Here is a 27,883-nt window from a genome sequence, read left to right on the forward strand (position 1 = left end):
CTTGTGTTGTCTTAATGTTGTCTGAATATTTGAGAAGATTGCTATGAAAACTTTTCAAGATACATTAATTCTAATTTAAAAGTTTGGCCTGATGGTGGCGCTAGAGAACAGGTCAATGCACTAATCTGTTTCATTATCAAGGAGTTATTCATATATTCAACAAATAAGCAATTTGCCTGACGCAAAAAACTTGGTTAAAAATTTTACGTAAATCATTTTCTAAAGGCAAATATCCCTGGGGTCAAATTGACCCCAAGGTTGAAATGTGTGACTAATATCTGAGGACAACACGAGGGTTAAATTTGTATTTCTGAGTATTTCTTTATTCAACTCATTCTGAATCAGGAGCAAACGAAAAAAATGCAGATTGAAAAAGTGCCTATTTGTAATGTAAGAAATACACTGGGTGTGCCACAAGCTCTTTGCTCCGAGCTCTCAGCAGTGGGGAGGGGAACGCTAACGGTCCTGCACACAACTCAGAGGCAAATTTTAAATGAACTCCTGCTGCTCTGCAGAAACTATGTCCTAGAAAACTACACAGGTTTTTTGACTTTGGCTAAAAGTGGCATAATCATACTTAAAAGACCACTGGGAACACTTTTACAATACAGTGATCCCTAGCTATAACGCAGTTTACTTTTCATGGTACTTCACAGATTTGCATCGTGCATTGTGTTCTGCATTCTGATTGGCTAAAAAGTCACTCCGCTTCTTCTCTACCTGTGCGTCAACAACGTTTAATATGTACACGTACGTAAAACACCTTGGCAAATTTACATTAAGTACGTGCAAATTCTCTTGCAATTTCGAGTTTCTCTAAAACCCATAGAAAAAAGAGCGACAACAACTGCCTATCACTATGTTCTTCTCCCGAACAAATAAACCTGTACCGCGGGCTTCAAAAGAAGAAAACACTGCAGAGCGGAGTCAGGATGCAGCGGCTCAGTCTGAAGAGCAGTAAAATACACCTGAGTCACTATTTGTCTGACTGTACTTTGTATTTTTTTCATAATCATTTTAAATTTTCCCATTTAATCCAAATTACTCGGGTCGCGGTGGGTGGGGCTAATCTCCGCAATTTGAAGCCTTCTGTTCACATTGATAATTAAAATTCGTATTTGACAGTACAGTACAGAAGTTATTTGTTGAGAAAAACTTTTCTAAACTACTTTTATTTGTGAATCAAATGCTTGAGCTTGTAAAATGGTTTGTTCTTTCTTTTCAATGTATAATAAAGTATTTAGTTGTACAATAATTGTTAAAAAAATAGTGGTTTCTACTTCACGGATTTTGTCTATCACGGGTTCTTTTTGGAACGTAACCCCCACGAAAAACAAGGGTTTACTGTAGATTAAAAGATGATTTGAGGGGGACTTACAGTTTTTTGTTCTGTTCTCAAAGATATTTACATCCTGAATTAACCTGGAAACCCACATGAGACTTCATGAGAAAGAGAGATCATTAGTCTGTGTGTATTTGCTGTTGTTGACAAATATGCAATTCAGAGTAAAGGTCACAGAAACTATATATGTAGCTGTAATTTACTGAATACCATGATCAATTCAGATCTGCCGCATAGCCTTTATACTTCCTTTTACTTAGAAATAATGATCAGGTCCCTGCAGACCAGCACTTAGTGAAGGCAACTGCTTCTTGACTGATCGGCCCATAATTTAGGTCATTCTTTCCCCAGAGGTTCATTCCCTGGCAATTCTTTGATAACTTAAGCAATCAATGAAAACTTCCTTCTTCCAGTTTTTTTTTTTCCGTTCTGAGGTCTTTTTGATGGAGTTCTCTGTCTCTTCCTCATCTCTTCTTCCTCCCTCCAGCTGTATTTTTCCATGGATTTTCAGCTGCATTTACTGGAAATCAATAGTACTGGATCAATGATTTCTCAGCAGGGGAAATCGCCTTTTTATGCATCTGCAATTTCCTAAATTTTGACTACTATCTAAACCTGTGTCTCCATCTTTTGCTACCATACCTTTACTGTTGATGGGCTTGAGCTTTCTTTCATCCACCCATCCATTTTCTAAACTTGCTCAATGCCTTTTTGGGTCACAAAGTTGCTGGAGCCTATCCCAGCCACTGTTGGAGAAAGGCCGGGTTCCCCCTGGCCTGATCACCGGTCTGTCACAGGACAACAGAAACAGAAAGATTGCCCAAAGTGCAATTTAAAGCATTTTACTTGCGGATAATCATGAATATGATTTAATTGATGCAATCACCCCAGATTTATTCTACATGAGTTTGATGGTACATTTTAAAATATATCGATCCATCAAAAGTGAACTAACTCCATTGACGTAAAATTACAGAAAAGAGGCAGTTTCAAAATGTCTTTTGTTATAGTCAGCCAACAGAATGAAATATGTTTATAAAGTAAGCGAGACGTTTATTTTCAATAATGTGTGCAACTTGTAAGTATAAATAAAAATGCTAGTTGGTATTAGTTAGCTAAACGCTGCAGTTTGACCAGTGGTAGCTTTTTGACAGATCATCGATCTGTGAGCCTTTTAACCCTGATGAGTTGTTGCTACTGCAAAAAAGTTCTACTTGAGATATTGAACTAAAACAAAATGCTGACAGTAATGAGATAGCTTTGTCCAAAATAGGTTTAGAGATTGAATGTATGGAAAAAAAACAAAAAAAAAGCCTAAATCAATCACAAGGGAATGAAGGGAAACTGACGCCTGGGCTTTATTGAGCCAAGATGCAGTGATAGAAACTAAAGTGATTTCCATTCATTTAAGACCTGCCACAGCTGACTCCCAAAACGGTGTACTGTCCATATCTGTGGTGCAAATGCAAGAATGTAACAGAGTAAGGTGTTTTGTCTGTGTGGAGGGTCTTACATAACCATCTTAAAGCCTTTGGAAATATTTGTTTTTTGAATTCATTAAATGTCGTTGTTATTCTGCCGGTGCCCAGACCTGTATAGGTTTACTAGTTTGCCAAGCAGGATGAGGCTGTGGCTTGTCGTCAAATAACAAAAAAAAAGGAAACAAGTAGGGATGGGTACTGTTTGGATTTGACCCTGTGCTGGTACTGAACCAGTACTTTTAAAGCGGTTCCAGTGCCTAATCTGGTGCTTCAGAAAACAACAGACATGTTTTTGTCCCCAAAAAGAACATGTACCGTAAGTGTGATGAAGGGGCGTGACATGCTGAAGGACAACGCTTGAATGTACCTAACATGCTTTATTTCATTCTGGCTCTGCAACTCCTTAAACACGTATTTAAATGCTTGTCGCCATAACGATGGTCTTTGTAGAATTGAAGACATTACTCTTATCCATCAAGTCACCAAGTTGGAATCTTTTGCTGTCCAGTACAGCCAAACTTTCGCTTGCTTTGCCTTCAGCACTTTGACTTAAGCTCCGCCCACCCTCCCAATCTCACCCCTTTTTATATTTAAGCCTGCCCATATTTGCTGGAAAGGAAAACTGATTGTTCAGAATTGTACAGCAAAACAGAATAGACAGTGATTGATATGTTTGAAATGAAGGCATTTTTTATAAGTACCGTGCTACTGCATATGTTGGTGCCAGTACCAATTTGGTCCAGAGTGGTGTCTTGAATGGTCTGTGTGCTTCTTCTTAATCCATGTATGAAGCTATGATCTAAAATGATCAGAATCTAGAAAAAGTTGAATGACTAGATTAATGTATTAATCCCATATGATGACCAGCATAATTCCTGAGAGCATGGCGGTAGACTGTGTGAGAACCTTCTAATCCACCAGTGGAGCGGTGAACCAAAAATCTTAGTTGTTTTATGTCATCACTGTGGTGCCCCCCCCCCCTCCCTTTACTTATTTATCAATGTGTTCTCATATTCATTTAAAAATTTTAAAGCATGGTCTGGGCCTTCACTAACTGCACCCCCCAGTACTGTTATGGAAAAACAACCAGCATATTTGGCTGCATCAAGGTTACAAAGAAGTCCATTGTATGCTGGAGTTGGCTTTGTATATTAATAATGGTGTTGGAGGCCATTTTATGATTTCGACTCTGACCAACAGATGGAAGGTGGATACAATTTCATAGACTCATACATTAGGAAGGAAGTCGGTGCATCTGTCTGCCTGGGCATGTGATTACATTTGCATAGAGATAACAGGCGTGGGTTTGTCTCAGTGAGCGAAACCAAAAAGATTGTAATACTTGATTCCGATTTACAACCTTTGAATGCCAAATGGCCCATGATTACTTTGGAGGATGGCTTATTTCTCCACTTCTTGTAGTAAATGTTGAGGGGGGAAATAGAATTGTTTTATTGTCCTTTTTCTCTGCATCCTTTTTTTTCTGTTTCACATCTTTAGAATGCAGCTTGCAAACAGACTTAAACAAGAAAAGGAGAAAAAAAAGTGGTTATCTGATTGATGCTGGGCTTGTGTTTTAATCTGAAGGAGTGCTACTTCCACACTGCTTGTCCCCACTCTGCTTGGGCTGTGGAGGAGCAGAGCTTTGCCTTTATGAAAACGAGAGGGAGGTGGAATGGAGATCAATATCCCAAGAACACACCAGAGACGTTCTATTTTATTAAACATTTTCCCATTAGGGCTGTGACTCCAGTATTGTAGACATCCGAATAAAGTCATAAATCACAGACAGACAGCAGCATTGGAAACAATGGGCACAATGAGAGGCGATCACCAAAACACAGGAGCTGTTTGCTGTTTGTGCTCGCGGGACCTTCATCTATCTTGTTTTTATACGGCACACATTATAGGTGAAGGAATGCTTTAGTCATGGCGGAGCATCAAACTCAGTAGCGCTCAGTCAGACCATTGTACACATCTCCATGCAACAGCCTTGACTTTTCTTTTTTTCTTCAGAACATGACGCATTCTTATAATCCCTTTAGCTAAAAATGACTGACTGACAAATCTCAAAATGAGGCCCATTAAAACCTTTTCCAGTGACAGGATGTGCAAATTATTGAAAGTGCAGAAACAATCTCAGGCTGTTCAAAATGAAAAAAAAAAAAAAAACATTCAAAGCTGCACTAAATTAAAGCAAAATCTTTAGTTGTGTCTGTTCTGAGATGTTTTGAACAGCAAAGTCTTTAACTGTATTCACATTATGGTTATGCTTAGGAATGGGTATCAAAACTCTGAGCCTAATTGGTACCGACACCAACATATACGGTACCACCTGTAGAGCATAAAAAAACGCAGATTTCGGTCCTTTATTTCGGTGCTTTGCTTTGGACATCAATCCCTTGGATTCTTTTTATTTTTGCTGCACAATTCCAGCCAATCATTTTACCTTTCCATCAATAGTGGGCGGGCTCATATAAGAATGGGCAAGCTTGTGAGGGTGGGTGGAGCTTCAGTCAAAACACTGAAAGTGAAGGGAGTAAAAATTTTGCCAGATATTCTAATTCCAAGGATAAGATGACATATACAAACTCTGAAAAAAGACCGTCTTTGTGGTGATGAGCGGTGAAATACGTGCTTACTTCAGCATGAAAACACTGATGCTGCGTTGCAGTGCAGACCGTCTGAAAGAAGGAAACAAAGCATCTTGGGCACATTCAAGCGCTCTCCTTCACTTAAATGTTTTTGGAAAAACTTATGTATATATTCATTTTTGAAGCACCTTTTCAAGCAACATTTCGGCACCAGAATACTTTCAAAAGTGCCTGTTTGGCACCGGCACTGGATAAAATCCAAATACTACCCATTATGCCACACTAAACATAGGTTTGTTGTTTAGATCAATCAGTGTACAATCCTGCATTCTCTTTGTCATGTTCTGCAGTGAACACCTTCCAAATCTCAGAAAATCACTTCAAATGATGCCATGCGGTGATGAGGATGAGCAGTAAACATAGCCAGTAAATGTTCACCAAAGAATCTAGTTCAGACCCAACACAGGACACTTGTTCATAGTGACTGAGTTATTAAAAATGTAGCTCACTGTCTGTTGCATGACAGAATGTAGAACTGGGATAGTTGTTTGCTTCAGCAACATTCTCTTATTGATATTCTGATTTCATCATTCCTTTGATGCATTTTGTAAGAGACCAAATGGCTGCAGAGGATAAACCCACACTGAATCTTGCTGGTGTAGTGGGTCTTCTTATTTCAATTTTTTGACTGAAGAGTTTTTAGACAATATATGACTAAATTTTGACCTTTGTTCAAGTCTAATTGGTAAGACCTTTCTCTGAATTATTCCTTCAATGCTTTAAAAAGGCATATCATGGCTATTTTTTTTGGTTTTATTTATTTGTCCATTGTGTTTTTTTTCTTATTGTTTTAATATTTAATGTAAAATCTGTGGAGTTCATCAAGGCTCTAAGATTGGACCTTTTCCTTTTTGCTTTTTCTGTTCTTTGAGCATGTTTAAGCGGATAATTGTCAAATCTGCATGCCGATCAGTAAAAAAGTTGCTCTCTGACACGCTTACCAGAAGGTTTAAGTGACATCAAGGTTTTTTCAGATCAAAACTTTAATCCTAACTCTGGGAGAACTAAATTTATGCTGTTTGATGTCAACATGACAGTCAAATGGACCTGGTCCTCCCTAAAGATTGTGTTGGTTTTCATAAAACCAAATTGCCTCTGGGAATATTTTTAAAATTGAATGGAAAGCAAATTTTGTTGTGAAATCCACTGTGGATGACCAGCTTTAAAAAATCTAAACATTTTTATCGTCTAATACTTTTTAAAACTAATACTTTTTTAAGCTTATGCCTGGCCTGATGGATCTCACTGAATTATGGACTTCATCTTCACTTCAGCAAACGTGTGGGAAGAGAAAATACAAGATTCAGTTATACACTCAGTTTTTCTAAATTTAACACTTTTGGGTAAAATCATGTCAGCTATATAAAAAGAACACAGTACGAGTTGCATAGGGCAGTGGGGAGAGCCTGACGTCATGAGGGAAACTGAATCTGTGAGAGTATGCATCGGACAGATGAATAAATAAAATGCCATACATTTTGGGAGTCATTTTATCATCTATTAGGGTACAAGTCAACATATCATGTAGACTTTCAGCAGCAGATAAGTTAGCACATTTGGTGATGTAAGTGTTTGCAACTTTTTTTTGTGGTAACAATCAATAAATGAGTGTAAAAATGTTGACTACCATGATACATTTAGATCTTTTTTGGGGTAATTTTATAATTTATTGTGAAATGTTTATGTCAGGCATGGGATACGCGTTCAAGAATGCGCTTTTAACATACAAAAAAGCATGCGACATACAAAAAAACTTCACACTGGACTGTCCCTACCCGATACAGGCTAATGTACTCACAGTTGGCAGAGGCTTTGTGCGAAATGTTGAAATGGTTCAAATCTTGCTTCAGGCTTTTTCTTTCACAGCTCTACTCTAATATACGAAAGACTTGTTTCACAAAATTCCAGCTGGGTGCAAACAATAATTATTAATTTCTCCTCCATGAACAATTTTCAAACGATTACCACTTCTGTGAATTAAAAAGGTCGCTATCAGTACGTCACTACCAAATCCGATTTCCCAATTGGTCAAAGTTCAACGGGTTTAACGTTAAACCGACGTTTAATGGCTGCAAATCTTGTACGTAGAGCCCGAAAACTGACTTAAAAACTCGCACGACTGAACGTGGATAAAGGCGCATTTATGCTATAGAGTTTTCATTGGAAGTGGTTGCTTGAACACGCTGTGATGCCGGTGTGAACGTAGCACTAGTTTACTAGAACATGACTACTTTTGAACCTGCTTAAGCAGTAAGTTGCATGCATTTGGTGATCTCAACAAAAACATTCTTTAACAAAAAAAATAAAAAATCTTTTAAGGTCCAGAGGGAAAGTTTGAACAAGCATTTCTATTGTATCAACACACTTCTGAAGGTGGATTTATTCAAAAGAAAATGTACATTGTTGGGTTTTATTCTTATGCAATGATACTCCAAGTGTTGTTGGTGTGGTGGTGACAGGCAGAAAACTCACACAGGCTGCATTGGAGGGTGTTTTGGGCCTTGGATTTTAGCAGGATGAACATATCCTAACGCTGTGACGACGGTCGATTCCAGTTTGATGATGACAGGAACCCTGCATGGAATCACACGATCACGTGACCAGAGCTGTCTCCATTTTTTACTCTATGCTCACAGTCTATTTAGAAAGAGTGGAGGAAGCTATAAAGCTGCACATCTTAAAGCAGTTACCCTACTGACAGAATAGAGTATGAACCAGTTATCTCGTAAAAAGTGCGCTCTTGTAGATTGTAATTTGAACTAAGTCCAACAACGGTTGGGTTCTTGTCAGAATTGTTGTACCAAACAACTTTTTTTTCATGTCCAACTGAATTGTTGTCCTGTATTGTTTGCGTTGATATTTTTCCTTTCATTCCAGTTTGGCTACTTCTGAGTAAATTTGCCTTGTTTACCTGTTTTGAAATGAGAGCCAGCTATTTTTTGGTTGCGTTATTTTTTTAAATATTTTTTTCCTGGCGCTCATTTTGTCAGAGGCTCAGTACAAGATAGCAGGTAGGGGTGCAGTGTGTAGCCGAGGGCCACTTCAACACAACAGATGGCTGTCGCTGAGATGGAATCTGTTACTGTTTGGTTCCAGGGTGTTCTCCTTGAGCGCTGAACCACCCCGCCACTGAGTTCAGATTGTACTTTGTTGGAAGCCATTTTCTGAAGCAGATGGAAGCTGGATCTCATTTCAAAGGCTCCTATATTAGAGAGCAAGTTGGTTTATTTGCTCGAACGGTTTGTTCTGACAGTATGATTTTTTTTTTTTGTACGTTGTTTTATGAAACAGATGATTAATTCAGAGCACATAATCCTGAAATAAACAACACACTTAAAACAAACACAAAGAGCATTTCTGATCATTCTGTTCTAAATCAAGTTGACTTTTTATTCTGATTCTTATTCTGCTTCTGTGGAAAATTCATTTCAACAAACAATTTAATCATTGTTGTGTCTCACTCTTTGTGAGTCAGGATGAGAGTTGACTCGAGCGGCTGAAATGTAACACATTAGCTTCCCAATTTACTTTTCAAATTACGTTGATTTGATTTTAGGATCATTTTCTGAGAGCATCCTCAGAGGATTGGGGGATAACAGGACAGAGATTGAGTGCTGCGTATCTTTAGATCTTTGTTAGTCATATCTTTCTTTTCAGAGAAGTCTAATCCACATGCAGCGGCTGTTCTGGGGTTCTGGACGGATCAGGTCTGCAGGGAAGGATGCTGCTTTTCTCTGACCTGTTTTGTTGATGGGACCTTTTGGCATTTTTGTTTCACATGAGGTATTACATTTGCAAAAATGTAGCTGTATTGTATTGTACCAGTATTATCCCGTCAATATTATGAAATAACAAAACCTGAATCCCACAGACACAGTTTTCGGTGTTTCCACGACAACACTAATGAAGCTGTTAGCAGTGGGTATATAAACAGAAAAAAAAGGATTGTTGATTGGAAAAAGAGCAGCATCAATAGGAAGGAATAGTGAAAAAGGAAAAGTCTCATTTGCTCCAATGGATGAATCCCAGTGTGAGTCTTTGCAGCAGTGACAGAGTGGTGAGTCCAAACAGACCTCACAGCTTTGCAGGAATTACTTTGGAGGAGCACTGATGCTTGTGAACCTTCTTTTGGAGTTGTGGGTGACTTTAGCGTTTATTAAAGACTTAAGGAGCCAAAAGTCCTAGACGTAACAAGTTACTTTTTGACAGATCATGTCAGAAGACCTTGAAGTTCTACAATCATGAGTCTCTGCAGCTTTACTGCAGCAACCATCAAAGCAAAGAGAAGGTTAAAAAACATTTTTTCTAACCAATGTAGAAATTAAATTAGAATTTTCTTTAACATACCATGTCTTCTTCAACTTAAAACTTCACAAGACATTACCTTCAAGTGTAACCCTATTATCTCTTGTTTATCTTTTCTTAACATCAGATAAAGTTTTCAAAGTTTAGACTTTGGAGCTGGTTTGAAACAGAAGCACCTGGAAACAGGCCAGTTCATCAGCGACCCCAACAGTTACGTTCCAACAAGGATCATCCCAGTTAATCCAATCTTTCTACAGAAACACCTTTTTGCAAAGTCCATGAGTGAAGATTGTGATTATTGTGAAACTAAAAGAAACTATTTAATAGATCTATGGCAAACCAACAGGCCATGTGACGATAAATGCTGTACATAAAAGTTATTACTTTGACAGAAAAATTGTGACTTTAGTTGTTAGGACTAAACATAAACCTAACTTACACCTAAAATAGCCACAAAGCATCTGATACAGTGTAGACCAAGTGTTTATCACTAGAAAAAATAGACTTTGAGTTAAAAATTGTAAAAACATTCGCGCAATTTTTAATACTTACTGTTATTACTATAGGAACATTAATCTAGTGTTAAATCTCAAACTATAGATTCAAAAAGTCAAAAATGACAGAAAAAGAGAGAAAAATAAGGACAAAAGTGAGATTGAGAAAAGAAAACAACAAAGGGAAATAAAATAAAAAAATATTTTTTCAAGCACCAACAATTGTAATTACAAATCCTATTGGACTTTGACGGATACGTATATTGCTCCCTGCAGACACACATCATGTCCTGAGTAAAAGAATGTAGTTAAATGACCAGAAAGAGAAAATCCTGGGCTTAGAGTACATGACAGCCCGAAGTATGGACTCCCCTTCCTGGGAGTCTGGCCGGCATCAGGTCTCTGGAGGTATCAGGCTTCTCGGATTGCAGGTCTCATTAATGCCTCAGCTCCCTGCCCCCAGAAACAGCTGCCCCAGTGCAGCGCTGATCTCAGCAGCAGTGGGGTGACTCTGTTGGTGTGAGGCACTTACAGCTGCCACACCATTTTATTACATTTGCTATCATCGGACAGTTATCGCCTTTTCCACATGACTGTCTGCTCTCTAGGCACTCTTATGTAACGCCAGACGTCTGGCTTTGTTTCCTGTAGTTCCTTTGTGTTTTTGTTGACTGACATTTGGATTTTTCCTTTAACCTTTGTTCTACATTTCTTTTATTAATTAAATGCTGCTTAAATTGTATGTTTTGTTTATTTTAAAAGTAGATAAAAACATCAATTAATAACGGCAAGTATTTAACATTGGCCATAACCCTGTTTTGTCCTTAGCGTTGCATCTTGCTGGGCTGCAACGACTCCAATGTGACTAAGTATGTTAAAAAATTCAGATTGTATTTTATAACTGCACAGATTTAATATTGATAAAGATTTAACATCAAATGGAATTGAGGATGTTGTTTATGTAGGTAACTTTACAAGCTTTCAGTCTTGTACCAGCCCTTAAAGGCCCGTACACACCGGGACGAATATTCGCCAGGCGTTATTCGCCAGCGTTTTTTGCCACGTTTTTTGTGTTCACACCCAGGCGATTTTCGCTGACGGTGAGCCGAGCGAACATGCAATTTCATTCCCTGACATTAGATGGCGCTTAATGTAAACAGAAATACTCCTGTACACAAGGTGGCGCTGCGCAACTTTACGCTTCTTAAAGTCGCTTTTCACTCAGAAGAAGAGAGCAAGTTTTTACCCGCTTGTCAGAATAATACAAAGAAAACATGAATATTTCAAGCATCAGTAGCTCCAACTGGTACTTGGTTCGGGGATATTTAAGAATGTCCGTCATTATTTCTTTGCGGCAGTGTTGACGCTACTTGGCGTCTATCTTCTTCGCTGGTATGTGTGCTCAGCAAGGCAGTTTTGTGTTTGAGCGCCCCCAAGTTGTGTTTTACTGTAACTTCAGAAGCTCCAGACACGTGTGCAAAAGCGCCATTCTCATTGGTCGAATAGAAAAAAACGAACCCGAGGCGTTTTTTTTTTTACGCTTTGTCGCGTGGCGTTTTTTCGCGTCGGTGTGCACACTCTCATTGGTGCCCTTTGTTTAGTCACGAGGCGTTAAACGTCGGCGAAAATCGCAGGCGAAATTCGTCCCGGTGTGAACAGGCCTTAAGACTGACTCAAATGAAAATCATCTTTTTGGTGTTTTTAACACATTCTCCTGGCATTTTTTTTTCTGTGCTGAAGGAGGATGTCTACATGAAATTGCAATTCTGAGTATTTCTTTATTAAAACAGTTGTGAATCCGACAAAAAAGGCCATTTGTGACGTAAAAACTGCACTGGGTGGACCACAAGATGCCCTGCTCCAGCTAGATCCATGACCTTTTTTTTCCTCGTCTGAGCTGGCATAAAACTGTACGGCTGGACAGCTCCAATATTCCCCACCTTTTTTGTTGCACTGGTAATTTTAGAATGGGGTTGTGATCAGCTGTAGATTAGTGGGGGGAATGTAAATAGAGAGCTCTCAGCATTGGGGAGAGGAAGGGGGGCAGGGTTAGTTGACACCAGTGGTCCCACCTACAACTCAAATTGTCTTAGAAAACAGCAGTTTAACATTTTTTTAGCCTAAAAATGGCATAATCATTATTAAAAGTCCAAAGGAATACTTTTATAATAGCTCAAAAGATGAATGGAGCGGGTATTTAAGGAGATTATAGGCGGACAACCCAAAGAAGGCAGAGACGCAGGAGTAGTTTTAGAGTTTATTAAAGCTCAGCTCTGTGGACGAGGAAACAATGAAATCATGAAGCTGTGAGGTTCAAGGGTGAGTAGTGGAAGAGACAAAAATAATGACTGGAGGGGAATAATGAATGATCGCGGATGGAGAGCTCTGAAAAAGTCTCACTATGTTTCTGTGGTGGGCAAAACAGGCAGGTGAGAAACCACTAGGTGACTGAGGGATACTGACAGACAGAGAGGAGGTGAGCTGAGATCTGCAGCAAAGTCCTCACAGAATACTGAAGATGGGAAATGTAGGAGGTGTAACAGAAAACAAGGGGTGGAACAATATTTGTCTTGATCGGTGTTGGCAAATCCAGACCTCAGGGGTCGGTGTGACTGGATATTTTATAACACACTTTTATTTCAGACTCAGATGTGGTCCATAGAAAAAGATACAAATACAGTATACATAATAAAAAGTAAAAAGATATAAATTAAAAAGAGTATAATCGCTGTATCCAGTGTTTCCTCAGGGCAGAAGTGTAGCGGCATGAGCTTCTTTTGGGATCAGTCAGAGACATGATAATTGAGTTCTTAGATTTGTCTAGGCGTTCCATAAGGCCGTATGTAAGCTTACGCAGTAGAGCTTCACAGGTGGGGATGTGAGCATCCACAAATAGCTGACTGGCTCTGTACCACCTTGGCACCTGTAGTAGAAGCCTAAAAGCATCATTATAGGCCACTAAGAATTTGCGGAATGTCCCACGTCCATAGTTCCACCAAAGAGGGGCCGTATACAGAATATATATATATATATATATATATATATATATATATATATATATATATATATATATATATATATATTATAGATAGATATATATATATATTTATATATATATATCTATAATATATATTATAGATATCCTTGACCTACTAACTGCTGATTACCTGGATCAGGTGTGTCCAGGCAATTAGAACATGGCAACTGGGAAACAAGCAGGAATGCTGCTTCATAGGTAGCATCTCTGCTCATAATAAAGCGCAATGGTTCGTGCTTGTTGGCAAGTTTGACAGAATAAATCCAAAAAGGTCATCCAAATCTGTAAATAGAAGTCAAACAAAAGTGCAAATCCAGAGGCAGAGCAAAGGTCGGCAACAGAGAGGCTTCAAGACATGAAACTGCAAGGCTTGAACGTGAGTAACAAATTGGCAGGGAGACAGAGAGGAGCTGAGGAATTAAAGCAGCTCAAACCAGGAAAGATTTGTGAAGCTGACGAGGAGCAGAAGGAGTACTGCAATTCTCCTGGCTTTCTCTGATTTTTTTTTTTTTTTTTTTTTTTTGCTGTTCTGCAAATATGAAGGAGTTTTTCTTTTGCTGCTTTTTTAGATCTGCATAGTAGACAAACCTTCTTAAAGGGTGGTCTGCAAATGATCAACAACTTATGAGGAGCTTTTCCAGATTTTCCTGATTTCATTTCCTCGTGAGCTATGGCATCATTTCTAAAAACCATTCAAGACAGTTCTCTTTAGAATGCTTTGGAATCATAATGGTATCTCCAAACCAGCATGAACCTGTATTTACTTTCTGTGAGTCACAAGGTGGGAGAAACCTTGATTCCCAGATACATTTTAGGTCTGCGTTCAGCAGGATGCTGTGATGTATTTGTGCAGCATCAATTTAGTGTGATTAAAGTGAAACTTTTCATTTTTGTGAGCTATACATAGGAAATGAACTCTTGGTTGAAAAAAAAGTGTGGCTGAACTAACACTTCCTGTCTCCAACTTTTCTGTGTTCTTAGGTAAATATTTATAAGCTGCAGTTTCCCTCAAAATTTAGTGAGCACAAACATCAAAATAAGCTATAGGATTTTGAGACTGAGCTAGTTGTTTTGCATTAGTCCGATCGTGAAAAGCACTTTATATGTTGAAGTGAAGGTTGTATGTCACCTGAAATTTTGTTAATAGAACTGCTCCCTGGTTTTTAGGAAATCAGCTGTTATTTTCCTTTTAGCTAGATTTCTGCTCAAACAGCGCATGCGTCAGCGAATCCGCTTCTTTTTAGCTTTTCTAAGTGTTTTCCAAAAAACGAATCCCGTCCTAGTGTGAGGGAAAATTACATTTTGATTTTTGAACTGTCAGCGCTGGTTAAGACGAGTTTAAACCTCTCTGTCAAAAAACCCAGCTTCACGTCTAAGCTAAAGCTGTTTAAAATGAATCATACATGTTTTTTACATTTTTCAAAAACAAACTTAACTGTGTCAAAAAGCTATGTTCAAATTTAAGGATAAAAGTCCTTCTTACTAAAAAAAATGTTTTATATCATCTCATAACACATTTTCTAAGTTGTATGATTGCTTCAACTAGTTGTCATCTTTTTGTTACTTTAGGGTAGAAAATATGTTGAATAAAATACATTTTTTGGAAGGTATTTATATCAGAAATGACAGTAAAATACGTTTTCTTCCTCAAAGTTCACTAGAAAATAACTTTAAACTTTAAAAATGTTGTAAAAAACATTATTTTTTGCAGCTTTTAGTTTGTCACTAGTTGTCACTAAAGTCTATTTGCATTTAATACATTTCACTTTTTCTTCGTGAAAAATATATAATTTATTATTTTGTAAACCTGTAAAGCAGCTGAATTAGACAAATTACTTCATGAGAGAACAACAGTCTTAAAGTATTTTTATATTATTTTAAATCAAAATACCTAAAGTCACTCATGTCACAAAGCAATGTTGTTATTTTGGAGCTTCATTTCTCCCATCTCAGCTTACATTTCTATCAAAATGGTAGATACTGATGACATACTTGAAGCAGTAAAACTCATTTCTTGGAAAATATCCTTAACCAGCGTTTGTCCCGTTCTTTAATTTCTAACCACTCTCAACCGGTAGTTTATAGCAAACGCTGGCAAGCCGGCTGTATCGGGAGGTTTCTGCAGAGCAAGATCTCTTAGTCCTCAAGCAAAATGCAGGTGATGCCTCCCAAAGCCCAGGCCTGCCGTAAAAGAACCCTGAAATGATGCTTCATAATCGTCCGACAGATGCAAATGACCCAGAAGATGCACAGAAGCACAAGGTTTGCCAAAACCTAATGCCTGATGATCATATTCATGCTGCTATCATAAAATTCAAGCTGTTCACTAATCATTCAGACTTGAGTTGTGAGTTCTTTATTGTAGAAGGATGGATGGGGAATCCTTGTGCTTTCCCCCCAAAAAATACTAAATAAATGGAATTCTTCAAGTTCAAGTTGTTCCACCAGGTAAAACACGTTTTGGATAATGAAACAATTCATTTGAACTTTGTATATCCTTTTAAAACAGTTATCTTTTCTCAAAAACAAATCAATATTGAGTATAATTTACCCCTTTGAACGCTAATTTTCGCGATTGTCAAATGATCTTTTTCACAAAACCTTCACTGAGACCCAGACTTCCTTATTTGTCTCTGAGTCAGACAGAAATAACACAAGTGAAGTCATCTGCTGTGTTTATTTGCTCTGTCTCTCTGAAACTTCCCTCTTCTGTAGATTAAGCCTCAGAAGCTGCTACTTGGCAATTAAATCTATCAGAGGGCAGCAAAGAGCGCTCTGTCAGAGCTGTTCCAGTAATTGCAGTTTAAATGAATATGGATTCTGAAACTTTTGACTACACACGGCCAGTTAATTTGCAACTTGGAAGTTGGAAAAAGAGTTTTTCTCCTATCGCGTCTGCTGGTTTTGCCTTCTCCTCCGATGAACAGGGATGTCTCATTGACTCTCTCTCTCCTCTTTCTGCCCCTTTGCAGACACATAGAGAACTGGACGGGATTGGAGACTCTGAGGGACGTCGATATGGAGCTCTACACCGGACTACAGAGGCTGTGAGAGTTTCTTCTCTTATGTTGTGCTGCAGGTGTCTGGGGAGTTTTGTGTGAAAGTGTGGGAGGGGGGTAGACTCCTCACTGCTTGTCATTCCTGCACAATAGATGTGGAAAAGGGCAGAGGAACCTAAACATCTGATAATCTCTGTTTTCTATCACAGTTCCCCCATATTTACTTCAGAGACACCAATGGCTTGCTGCCACAGATGACAGCAGCAGTTCGGCTCAACACACGAGCCGATTTAATGTCTTTTTTTTTTTTTTTTCTCGTGGCGATATGAAATGTTAGGCAGATAGTGCATGGAGAAAAAGCAAGGAAGGTTTCTGATCCTAACACGAGCTGATGCTTGAACAAGCTTTTAATTCTCGCCTGTCGCATGCAGGTAGATCATCCTCCAGGCTTAGTGAAGCTGCTGATCAAATAATGCAAAAAAAACCAGGGGGCCAAATCAAATTAAAGGTGTGCCTTTGTGTGTTTTTTCATTTTTTGGCTGGTCTTGGTGTTGTTGGTTTTTTTTAGAGCAAACACACCAGCTGCTGCCTGCACACCACCTCTGTTTAACTGACTCCTGTCCACACAGCTGCAGCTGTGGATTTCTAAAAACCATCACACCCCTCCACATAAGTCAGAACAGATGCAATTTCCTTCTCCAAAAAATAAACCAAGAACAAAAAAAAAATCACAACTTTGAAGCAGAATGAGAATCTCGTTTCCTTTTGTGGTTTTGTTTTCTGAAGAACGAAAGAGGGAAAAACAAGCCACTTCACCCTCCCTGCCTTTAGCGTTGCTCCACTGGTGTGTGTTTGCACACGGATGTCCCGGTGATGGTCAGAGGGGCCGTTTAGGCGCGTACTGGTAGCCACGCCCCTGTCAGTCTGCCCCAAGGCAGCTGTAGCTACATTGGTAGCTTACCATCACCAAGAGTGAATGGGGAGTAAATGTTAGCACTTTAAGCATCTGGAAAAGTTCAACTAAATGCAATCCATTATCATTATTATTGGCTTCGAACTGCTTAGCAGACCCAATGAACTTGTACTTCAAACATTGCATTCACTTCTATAGGTTCAAATAATGTTGATCACCTTTTGCCTTCTCACTTTTGTCTCCAGGTGGTCTCAGTTTAGGTTCATAGCTGTTCGAACTCTCGCAGAGTTGTCTTGCATTCTTCTCATTTTGGGCTCCACCTATTGACTGTATAGGACGGGGGAATGTGAACCTTTGATGTGAAAAGAGCTGGACCTGTTTCTTACAGACCAAAACCCAGTGAGAGCTGCAAAGTAAATGGTAAATGGTAAATGGCGTATACTTGTATAGCGCCTTTCTTCCTACAAGGACAAAGCGCTTTACAGTCACAGACCCATTCACCCAGTCACACACACATTCACTCACACATTCACACACTGATGGCGGCTCCGCTGCCAAACACAGGCGCCTGCCTACCACCAGAGGCAAGGTGGGGTTCAGTGTCTTGCCCAAGGACACTTCGACTCATGGGCGTGCAAGGCGGGAATCGAACCTGCAATCTTATGATCATGGGTCGACCGCCCTACCGCTGCACCACGGCCGCCCACAAAGTCCCACTTTACTGCTAAAAAAAACTTTATTTATATTTTTGTGACCATTAAGCCAATACAAGTTTGTTTCAAAATAAATTGCATCCTGTGTGAAATGAGATCGTGAGATTTTTTTACAATCACACTTTTAGAAAATTACCTCTAAACAGCAACTAGAAGATAAGAATACAAGTTTTAACATATTCTAATAGTAAACTATCCTAACAGTAGATTTAACGTTTATACCATCATTTTATTCAGTTATCTGACATGTGTGCATTCTTGGAGAAATGCTAAAGCTTCCAATGCCTTTTGATTTTAATGTAATGTCATCTATGGTCTAAACATCTAAGATCACCTCACTTTGAAAACCCTAAATAAAAAAAGGATAAAAAAAGAACTAACAAACCTATTATTTATTGACAGCTACAACAGAGTAATTAAAGAGCCTCAGTGTGCAGACATCTGCTATAAAATAACTGGACTGAGTGACCCCTCCCCCTGGCGTTCCAGACAGGAAGTACCAAGAAGCCAGAATTCCCTGGACGTCTATAGAGAAATAAACATATGTCACTCATTCTAATTGTCAGAATAACCATTCTTGCTCTGCTACCTTTTTTATAGCATGTTCTTGATAATCCTAGTTTTTTTCATGGTATTTTTTTCTGTGATAAAGTTTTCAACTGACCAATCAGATGTAGGTGGTGAAAAGTAGGTGGTGCTTGCTGGTCCCCACGTCCAGTGATCAAAAGGTTTGACAAATTCCCTGGTTTCTCTGTAAAGCAAGTAAGATGCGCTCTCATGTGGGTTTCAAAAAGTGGGCCAAAAAACACAAAAGTTGCATGTTACTTTATAATCAAAGTGTGATTCATTTTTATTTAGTCAAATTGATTTGCTTTGAAAACCTTTCCCCCAGCTACGATTTGATGCGTTTTTTTCTTTAAAAATGAAAATAATCAACTGATCGAGGCAGAGCAGACTGTGCGCTTTATGACAGCCTGCTGTGTTTGCATTTCCGCTTTATAGTTTAAATCGTGTTTCAAACTAATCGTGACACAAGCCTCGCACTTCCAGTTTTGTCTATAAAGTGACTGCAGTGATTGCAGACTGCTCAGCAGCCAAACACATTTCAATCAATTATTTAGTCTACCTTTCAGAATAATGCTGCTGCTGCTGCTGCTGAATGGGGGGAAAAAAGATGTATTAATTGTGTAAATCATTAAAGGTAAAGGGAATGTGAATCCTTTTATACTAAAAGGGGAATATGGCTATCATAGATGAAAAAGAGACACCTAATTTGTGGTGTCGTTCAGTCTTCGGTCCTAGAACAAAGGAAAGCTAAATCACTCTGACTCCTTCATTAACTCTCACCATTTCTGACCACCTCTTTTGTGTAAGCTAATTGATGGTGTCGGAAACCGTTTCCCTCTGAAATCGCCCCGTCTAGGCCGTAGGCTACCAATCATTAAACATTCAATTAGCAAAATATTAGGTTGAAAATTACATATAAAAAAGCATCTAATTACCTGCGACACACTGTCAAGCAGCCATTGGGATTTATGAGGTCTTAAGTTTGCTCTTTTGCGGTTATTAAAATCTTTGTAATTCAGATCAGGTGCAAATGTTTCCTTCCCTTTATTTCCTGGAGCTCTCTACGTTATGTGTTATAACCTTTATTTTGAAGCTCAAGGCTATAGTCATTTTCACAGTTAGTACACCCAGGTAAAGCATGTGGCGTAGAAGCAATGAGCCAAGTACTGCTGTTTCCTTCATTGAAACTTGTAAATGACACAATGATTAATGAGGTAATACTAAAATGAAAAAGTTCTGAATTATGTTAAAAGTATTGAAAATATCAAAGGCCAAAAAGTCAGAGTTAAAAGAATGAAATTTAGTTACATCTCAACTATTAAAAAAAATAAATTAAATTTAATCGCCTAAATGTAATAAAAGATTGACCACATTTGTGATCACAGGACCGTTGGCCTCCGGATTTGGTATTTGAGGAATTTGGTCATTTTTTTATTCTTTGTGAAAGACTTTAGTGCAAAAAAAAACAAAGATGAGAAGACAAAAAACTTGAAGAATTTATTAATAAAGTCGATGACCAGAGAAAATGACACAAAATTGAAAAAACAAAAAGTAATTATGTCTAAGCTAAAACAGAGCAGGAAAAACTGAAAAACACTGGACAGTGGGATAAAGACCGTAAGATACCTGTACGAGTGTGACCAAAACAAGCCTTTGCCATAAACAAACAAGACTGTATGAGTTTGAAGCTTTAACACCGGAGCTTTGGCAGCTTAGATTTAACGTAACTCTGCAATGAACCCAATTCCAGCAGATTATGAAATGCAGAAAAGCAGATTTGCGTTAATATACAACCCTTTACAGCAGGAATGTACTAACCCAATCAGTGTAAACCAGCTGAATCTGATGTGGAGAAAAGTGGCTTCACTTATTTATGCAACACTTTCGCTTGTCAACTGTTGGATAACGGTGCAAAGCCGAAATGAAAAGCAGTTTTTCTCTGTTTCATAAGCAGCTGATTCACAGTGATCATGTGAATGGTCAAAGATTTACAGTATATCAAAAATCATGTGTAATTTTGATGCCACAGGTGATGTTTTTGGTATTAAAATGTTAAAGGATATCCGAATCTAGAAAGAAAAAAAAAAATGCATGAGGACAAGAGGATCTGAAAACCAATAGTAATTTAACAAACTGCTTGGAGAATCAAAAACTAGAACCAGGTGTGGGGTTTGACCAAGTTAAACGAATAAAAATGAAACAGAACAGAACATAAAGCACAATTTTATTTGATAAAACAAAGAATAAGAGTTAATAAGTTAATTTTGGTTCTAAAATTGAAGGATTTAGCTTTTCTGATAAGTAACGTCTTGCTATTTGATGAACTGCACTCACCTCCAGTTCATCCTGAAAAGCCAAAGTGCTTATGCGCCAGCAAAACAACACAATTTTGTTTGAACTTTAACTCTAACCGTTGACGCAATTAATGTAATTTATACAAATTCTGAAGTGGAAAAGAGTGGCTTTAAGCCTGTCGCGTCAATCATTCAGCCACCATTCCCTTTAATGGGATCAGGTGTGGGAACAGCTGGATCCCCTCAGTAATCAGGTAGACTTCACTGCCACAAATGGTTCAACGAGGAGCAGGGCTTTGTGCGAGTCAGAAGACCTTAAACCAAGTCTCCTTCCTGTATGACTGCTGGCTTTTCCACCGTCAGGCCTTGTGCTAACCCTGTTGTGCTCAGACTTGAAGGGTTCCGACCTCCCAGTGGTCAGAGGGAAAACACTCTACTTCAAACTGTTCTACGTGAGACACCACTGAATTGTGGGAAATGGAAGAAAATAAAATGAAAAGTTGAGTGTATTTTTTTTTTTTTTTTTTTGCAGTTGTTGGTGCAAATCCACTTTTCTCTGCATCAGAATGCGCTGGTTTAGGTTGATTGTGTAAACACCTTGCTGCTGCAAAGTGTTGCATATAAGTGCAAAACTACTTTCCTCAGCTTCAGAATCCTTTGGAATTAGTCTTGTTGTCAAAACTGAAAAGAATGTCAAGTAATAATACATTAAAATTAATTAGGCAACTTTGCAGACACCTAAAGTCGCCGTACAACTGAGTAAAAACAATTAAGATCAAGAACACTTAAATAGATTTTAAAAGACAGAGGGAATCAGGTTAGAGCTTTTGTGAAAAGGAGAGGTTTTTAGTTTTACTGTAAAGCTTGAAAATTTTTCAGTTTCTAGATGTCGGAGGGGAGAGAGTTCTAAAGCTGACTAACTGAAGGCTCTGCCCCCCATGGTGACTAGGCAACTGGTAGGAACAGCCAGCTGGGGGCCAGAAGAGGATCTCAGGCAGTGGGGGGCAATAAAAACTTGTAGGATATCCAAAACGTATGAAGGGGTTGTGTAGGGTTTTAAAAGTCAGAGGGAGTATCTTGAAGTGGATCCGGTAAGTAATGGGAAGCCAGTGGAGCTGTTGCAGGACAGGAGTGGTGTGGTTAGGAGGAGTCTGAGAGCTGAATCTGGCAGTTTCATAGTTCACGATTATGGAGGCTTTTTTTCTTTTTCTTTTTTTGTTGGAGTCCAAATAAAAGGAAATTGCAATGATCAAGATGTGAGGTAACCAGATGGTGTACAAGGACAGCAGTGGAGTGGGGGTGAGGGATGGACTGAGACGGCGCATGTCACAGAGGTGGAAGTATGCGGACTGGGTGATGTTATTGATGTGTGCGGTGAAGGAGAGCGTCCTGTCAAGGAAGACATCCAGACTCTTAACCAGAGGACAGGGGAGGATGGAGGAATTGTCAAAGGAGTTTGTTGAGGGGGACTTTTTGCCAATCAGAAGTTCTGTGTTATCATTGTTAAGTTTGATGAAGTTCGAAGTGAACCAGGATTTGACAATTTATTGGTGAGGGAAGTAGCTGGGAGAGTTGACTCAGCTTTGGAGGAGATGTAGAGGCGTGTGTCATTTGTGTAACATTGGAATTGAATGTTGTTTTGGTGAAATATTTGTCAGACGAGGAGGAGCTAGATGAAAAAAAGCAGGGGAGCCAAGACACCTGAGCTAAAGCATTGGTGTTAAAGAGTGATTGATTTTTATCAAATCCATTTTTAACATCATGGGGACATGTCACACTTGCTTAAAAACACAAACCATTCCCAAAGTTTTTGAGTTTTTAAACGGTATCCACCAGTTTCAGTGCTTCTAAATGCTTTTGGCGACATGATGAAATCCATTGTTTTTACTGTTAATCCTTCCAACTTATTACTGTGTTCTGGTCTTGAGAGCCGCAACGCCCCCTGGAAGGTTTCACATAAAAAAATCTCAAAGCTAATATTCACTGTGCTGCAACAGTCATTGTCTTTTGCAGCTGAAATCATTGTTGTCGTTTCTGGAGGGAAGAAAACAACAAAGCGTCACTATGATCTCAGAACAGAGTCGTGCTGATTCTAAAAGCTAAATAATGCGAAATGATTGTAGCCAATTCCCTCAGGGGAACCTATTGTCAGGAAGCACCCAAAAGCCCCTCAAGGACTCTTAGAACTTTTGTACAACAGCAAATCTCAGCAAAAGACTACAAAGCCGTGATCCGATTTTCGGAAGGTAATTGGCAGCAGCAGCTTGGTATAATCAGCTCAGTGCGTGAGCCGTGCATGAGGCGCTCATTGATGATGTCTGTGACTTCTCTGAAAAGAGACATCTGTGATTACAAGATTAGAAGTCATTACAATTGTGGCCCAGAAGAGTGGTTTCCATTCTGGGATTTCCAGGCTTCCTTGAGGGAATTCCACTGGTTGAAATGAGAATCGGTATAAAGTCACCATTTTTTCACTTTATACCAGTTTGAGCGAGCAGGAAAATCGAAAAAAATCAAAAAAAAAAGTCTCAATTGCCGGCTCCTGTATGCAGGGGTTCCACTCTGAAGCGTTTCCTTTAGTTTTTACGTCATTTTCCAGATTTCTCCAGAACTACATGGTTGTTTTCTGTATTGTTTTATCTGTCCCTTATCTCTCTTCTTTTTTCAGAACCATCATGAATTGTAGGCTGAAGGTGATCCAGCCCCGAGCATTTGCTCAGAACCCACACCTACGCTACATGTGAGTACATTTTCTATCTTTGAAAGCATGCTTTTTGTCCAGTAAAATAATTTATTACGATCTCTGTAGCTTGACAGCTTGTAGCATTTGGCTGTGTGGATGAGTTAAGGTGAACTTCCCTGCAGAAGATGATGCACTTGATAGAGACTGGCTCCTGGAAAATTGTGGCACTGCTATTCCTGTTGCACATCTTAAATGAGACATCCATTATTTGCCTTGAATAATTGGATTCCTATCTGCCCCTCTTTTTTTGTGCCTCGGCATAGCAACAAGTCGGAAACGCACTTCCATTTAGACCGCACTCACCAAATGGACAATTTGTCCACGAGGCTGAGCATCAGAGAGCTGAGCGAAGAGCAAAGTAATTTCTTTAACAAAGGCTGATGTGTCACCGTATGACAACCCGCTATTCCCCAATTTTCCAGCAGTAAACACCTTGAGGAACTCAGTCACAGTCTTTTACCTGAACACACTGCCATTTGCAATTTCTACATGTTGATCTATGACCACTTAAGACTCAGCAGTCACATGCAACAGTATAATGTAGGCTCAAAAGTGCAGTATTATTCATTTGACAGCTTAATCTCGCCTGTTACTCAAGCAGAAAATACTAGTTAGACTGTGCTGTCATGCAGCATGACTGGCATCTGGAGGAAGTTCCAGAGAGCTTGCATTTTTCTCTGTTTGTCAGTTGGAGTCTTCAAAAAATTCCCAATTGCTCATCTCTTTATCTGGTTAGGTGATTGGTGGAGCTAATAGAGCCTATCAGCATTTAATGAAAGTTATTTAAATCCTGCCTTTGCTTCACTTTGCTTCCCGGAAGATGGATTTGCACAAGACTGAGAGGCTGAACAGCAGATTGAAAACAAACAAATGGTTTCTTTGTCTCTCCTGGCTTCCTTCTTTTCACACATTTATTTCCTTTTGTCCTCACCTGTGGGGTAATTTGAAATCTGCAAACGATAATTAAAATGCAATCAATTAAAGCTGAAACCAAGATCTTTTTTTTTTTTTTTTCCTACAGAAGTGCAAATGAATGCATTTGTCTCGTGAAATGGCACAGCCTGTATGTGTTCCAATCTCTGCATTTAGAAAATAAATTACAGCTGTGGCATATCAAACTGTGTGCAATCAAAATGATTGAAAATTTCCTGTGATCAAAAAAAAACATTGAACATGAGGCATTGATGTTTCATGCATTTATGGTCGATGGTGTGCGCATGCTAAATAAAAGCTGCAGTTTAAAAATGCAGTAACAAAAAAAACCTCAAACTATTTTTTCAGCAATTGTTTTTCACTATTTGAAATCAACACACTTTGATCATAGTGTGATGACTCTTGTTTATTTTTATTTTTTTTACATCTTTGCAATGCGCTCTTGTACCATTGCTTACCTGTCAGTTAAATGTTTTAAACTAAGCAAGCCTCAACACAGGTTTTGAAACTCCTTTTTTTTTGTCAAAAGTGGAACAAAAATCTATTTTTAAACTATTGGAAAATTGTGAAATTTTAAATTCAAAACTTTTATTGTTTGCATCTCTTATCAATCAGTAGATGCTGCAGCTGGTGACTCGGCCCCTCCCACAGATGGGTATTCATTTGTTGATTAAAGCTTCAGATACAGGAGAGAATGTCATTCCTTACTTGCACAATTACTGCTCTTTACCTACATTTTAAATCATTCAGTGTTTTCAAAAATGCAAATAGCACCAATATGTTTTTTTCTTTCTATTTATATAAGTCAGCTTCAATGTTTGCAGTCCTTAGCTCGCATGGAAAAATGAGCATCCATTGGATACAACATGCAGCATCTGGTGTGTGGGGTTAAAATGAACAAATCTCTCAAACAAACATCCATACAAAAAGCAGACAAAAACAAGCTACATCTAAAGTGCATCCCATTTTGTAGTAAATACTATTTTTTTCACTGTCCTATGTCTTAATCATAAAAACTACATAAGGACTTTTTCTGTTTTCAGGGCAAAGTTTAGCCTTAACAATGTGAATTTATTGGGAATCTGATATTAGCTGGCAGGTATTTAAAGTTGCACATCTTTTGCAAACAAAAAATTGCCCATGGGGATCAAAATAGCAAAAAAACTGACAATGTGTTAAAAGAGTTTCTTAGGTCGGCCTCTATAGTTCTGCTATGCAGGTGGTTGTAACTCGCAGGCCGCTTAACGGAATTCTAATTAGCTTTTAAATAACTGTACCAAATGGGAATATTATGGTTAAATCATGCACTTTGCTGATGTTTTTGCAAATACCTGAATTCTTTTTCTAATTTTCTAAATTTTCTAATTTGAGTGAAATCACCTGCTCTGACAAAGGTCTGAAATGCTCCACATTAAAAACACTGATGATATTGCATAATGATTGCCTGGCTCAGTTCTGTCCGTCACAGGCCGCTGTTCTGGTGCTGTTAATGCTAGTGGACAGTTGCTAGGTGACAATGAGGATGATGATGTCAAAGATGATTAATTACTGCCCGGGCTCACCCTCAGAGGGACGACCTCTTTGACGTCTGTGTCACAGAGGTCTGTTCAAAGCTCAGGACAGCAGAGTCTCAGCCGGTTGCCCCTCTGTGGGGAGAAGCAAAGCCTTCATCATGTCTACAGGCCAAAACTGGATCAATTATTCTCAGTAAAGATCTTATTAATTCCACGTGCTGTAAACATGATGACTATAATTAACACCCAGCCCAGTTATGCTCGCCTCTCAATTAGTATTCTGCTCTATTTTTTAAAAAATGCATTATGCATTGCAGTATTTAGGATGCATTTCAGGATGGATGTCTTCTTGAGTCAGTGGAAAACATTTGTAAACTTGGTTTAGTGCACTCTAAGGAAGTTGGTCCTGCTTTGTTTTGTTGCTTTTTTTTAACATGATGCTGAAATCCTCCACTGTTCTTCTTTTTTTTCATGCTGGCAGGACTGAAAAAAGTCTTTTTGACCAGGATTTATTATTTCATGAAGCCCCAATTGCTTAATTTTAGCATCTCCATTATTTAAAGGTTTTTACAAAGTGAAATTCAATGGATATTTCTGCGTCAATAAGGACATTCATATATTGATTTTCAAACTGGGTGCTATCACATCTTTAGAACATTTACAGAAACATATTGGAGAAGAACATCCATTGTGAGATGTTTTAAATCATTCCTTTTAAATAAGATAGCTTTTGCAAGAAAATTAAGCAGAGATTTATGTGGCAGTCCTTAAATCTCTGTTATAATGACTCCATTTGCCAGATAAACTGAATTAATATTTAACAATATTACTTCTGTCATTTTCTTTTTTAAAATTTGGAATTTCTTATATCAGTTTTATACACCAATATATACAGCACATACGTTGAATTAGTGTAAAGCATTTTAGCGAACAAGGTAGGGTGAGGTAGGGTCTGTTATAAGCCAGCAAAACAGCTGACAAAGATGGAAAATATTCAGGCACAATCTTTTATCTTTGATGTTTTTGAATAACAATTTATTTTCCAGGAAGGCGTGTGAACTCAGAAAAAAAAATGCTGATAAATGAGTTCCCCTTTGAGAGTTCTGCGTCATCAAACTGCAGGTAACATGCCTTTTCAGAAGAAAAAAAGAAGTACTGCAGATGCTTTCAATTCAGAATCAGAAGGAGTTCAAGTTTAACTTAGCCGTGAGCCTTACTTATTTATTTAATCCATGTTTACTTGGGTGGTTGCACATCTCTCCTGACTTTGGGTAGGTTAACAGACATCTCATTATTATCAATGGAGCCAAAGATTTCCTTGAAAACTAGCAATTTGGCAGGACCGTTTTAATGTAATATAAAATACGAAACTAGACAGAAAGCTAATATTATACATGATTATAAATAATTACTCTGAACAGCCTGTCAAATAGTAATAATGTGATGTAATAACTGTTGTAAAATTTAAGTGACTTTTTTTAAGTTAAAAGGGTCAAATCATAGGCTAAGGCATAGTAGAATGTGTTAATGTGTTGCAAAAAAATTGATGCAAACAACCGTTCTGGTTCACATTCATACCATTAACCTTTGGAGCAAAAAGTCCACTTACTCATTGGTAAATTAGGCTCATATCACATGAATTCGGTGCAGTCCTCTAAAACACATGTTTGTTTATGTAATTTTTTAGGCATTTTTTTTAACTGGACAAAACGTTCTTCTTCTGACCCTTTTGCAATGTACAGATTATATTGATTAGTGATTCTTACTAGAACTCTTAGTGAAGTGACTGGCTTACTTAACCCTACAACCACCAGTCTGAATAGTGTGGCAGATGGGCTTCATTCGAATGGAACTGAGGGACAGCTCCCCTACGTAACAGTAGATTAGGGAGTGG

General features: G+C 38.5%; 1 protein-coding gene across 3 annotated transcripts in view; it reads left to right on the forward strand.

Moving 5' to 3' along the window:
- The window catches only part of ntrk3 (neurotrophic receptor tyrosine kinase 3), a 229,911-nt gene that overhangs the window by 16,538 nt on the left and 185,490 nt on the right, over positions 1-27,883 (forward strand). For 2 of the 3 annotated variants that reach the window (XM_023953663.1, XM_023953662.1), the window contains exons 2-3: positions 16,286-16,360; positions 23,468-23,539. In XM_023953663.1, the coding sequence (XP_023809431.1) occupies positions 16,286-16,360; positions 23,468-23,539 (147 nt within the window). Of the gene's footprint in view, positions 1-13,488; positions 13,690-16,285; positions 16,361-23,467; positions 23,540-27,883 lie in introns of those variants that run through there. The other variant, XM_023953664.1, reaches the window with a different exon arrangement.

This window comes from Oryzias latipes, chromosome 3 (assembly GCF_002234675.1).
Source record: "Oryzias latipes chromosome 3, ASM223467v1".
Taxonomy (NCBI): Eukaryota; Metazoa; Chordata; class Actinopteri; order Beloniformes; family Adrianichthyidae; genus Oryzias; species Oryzias latipes.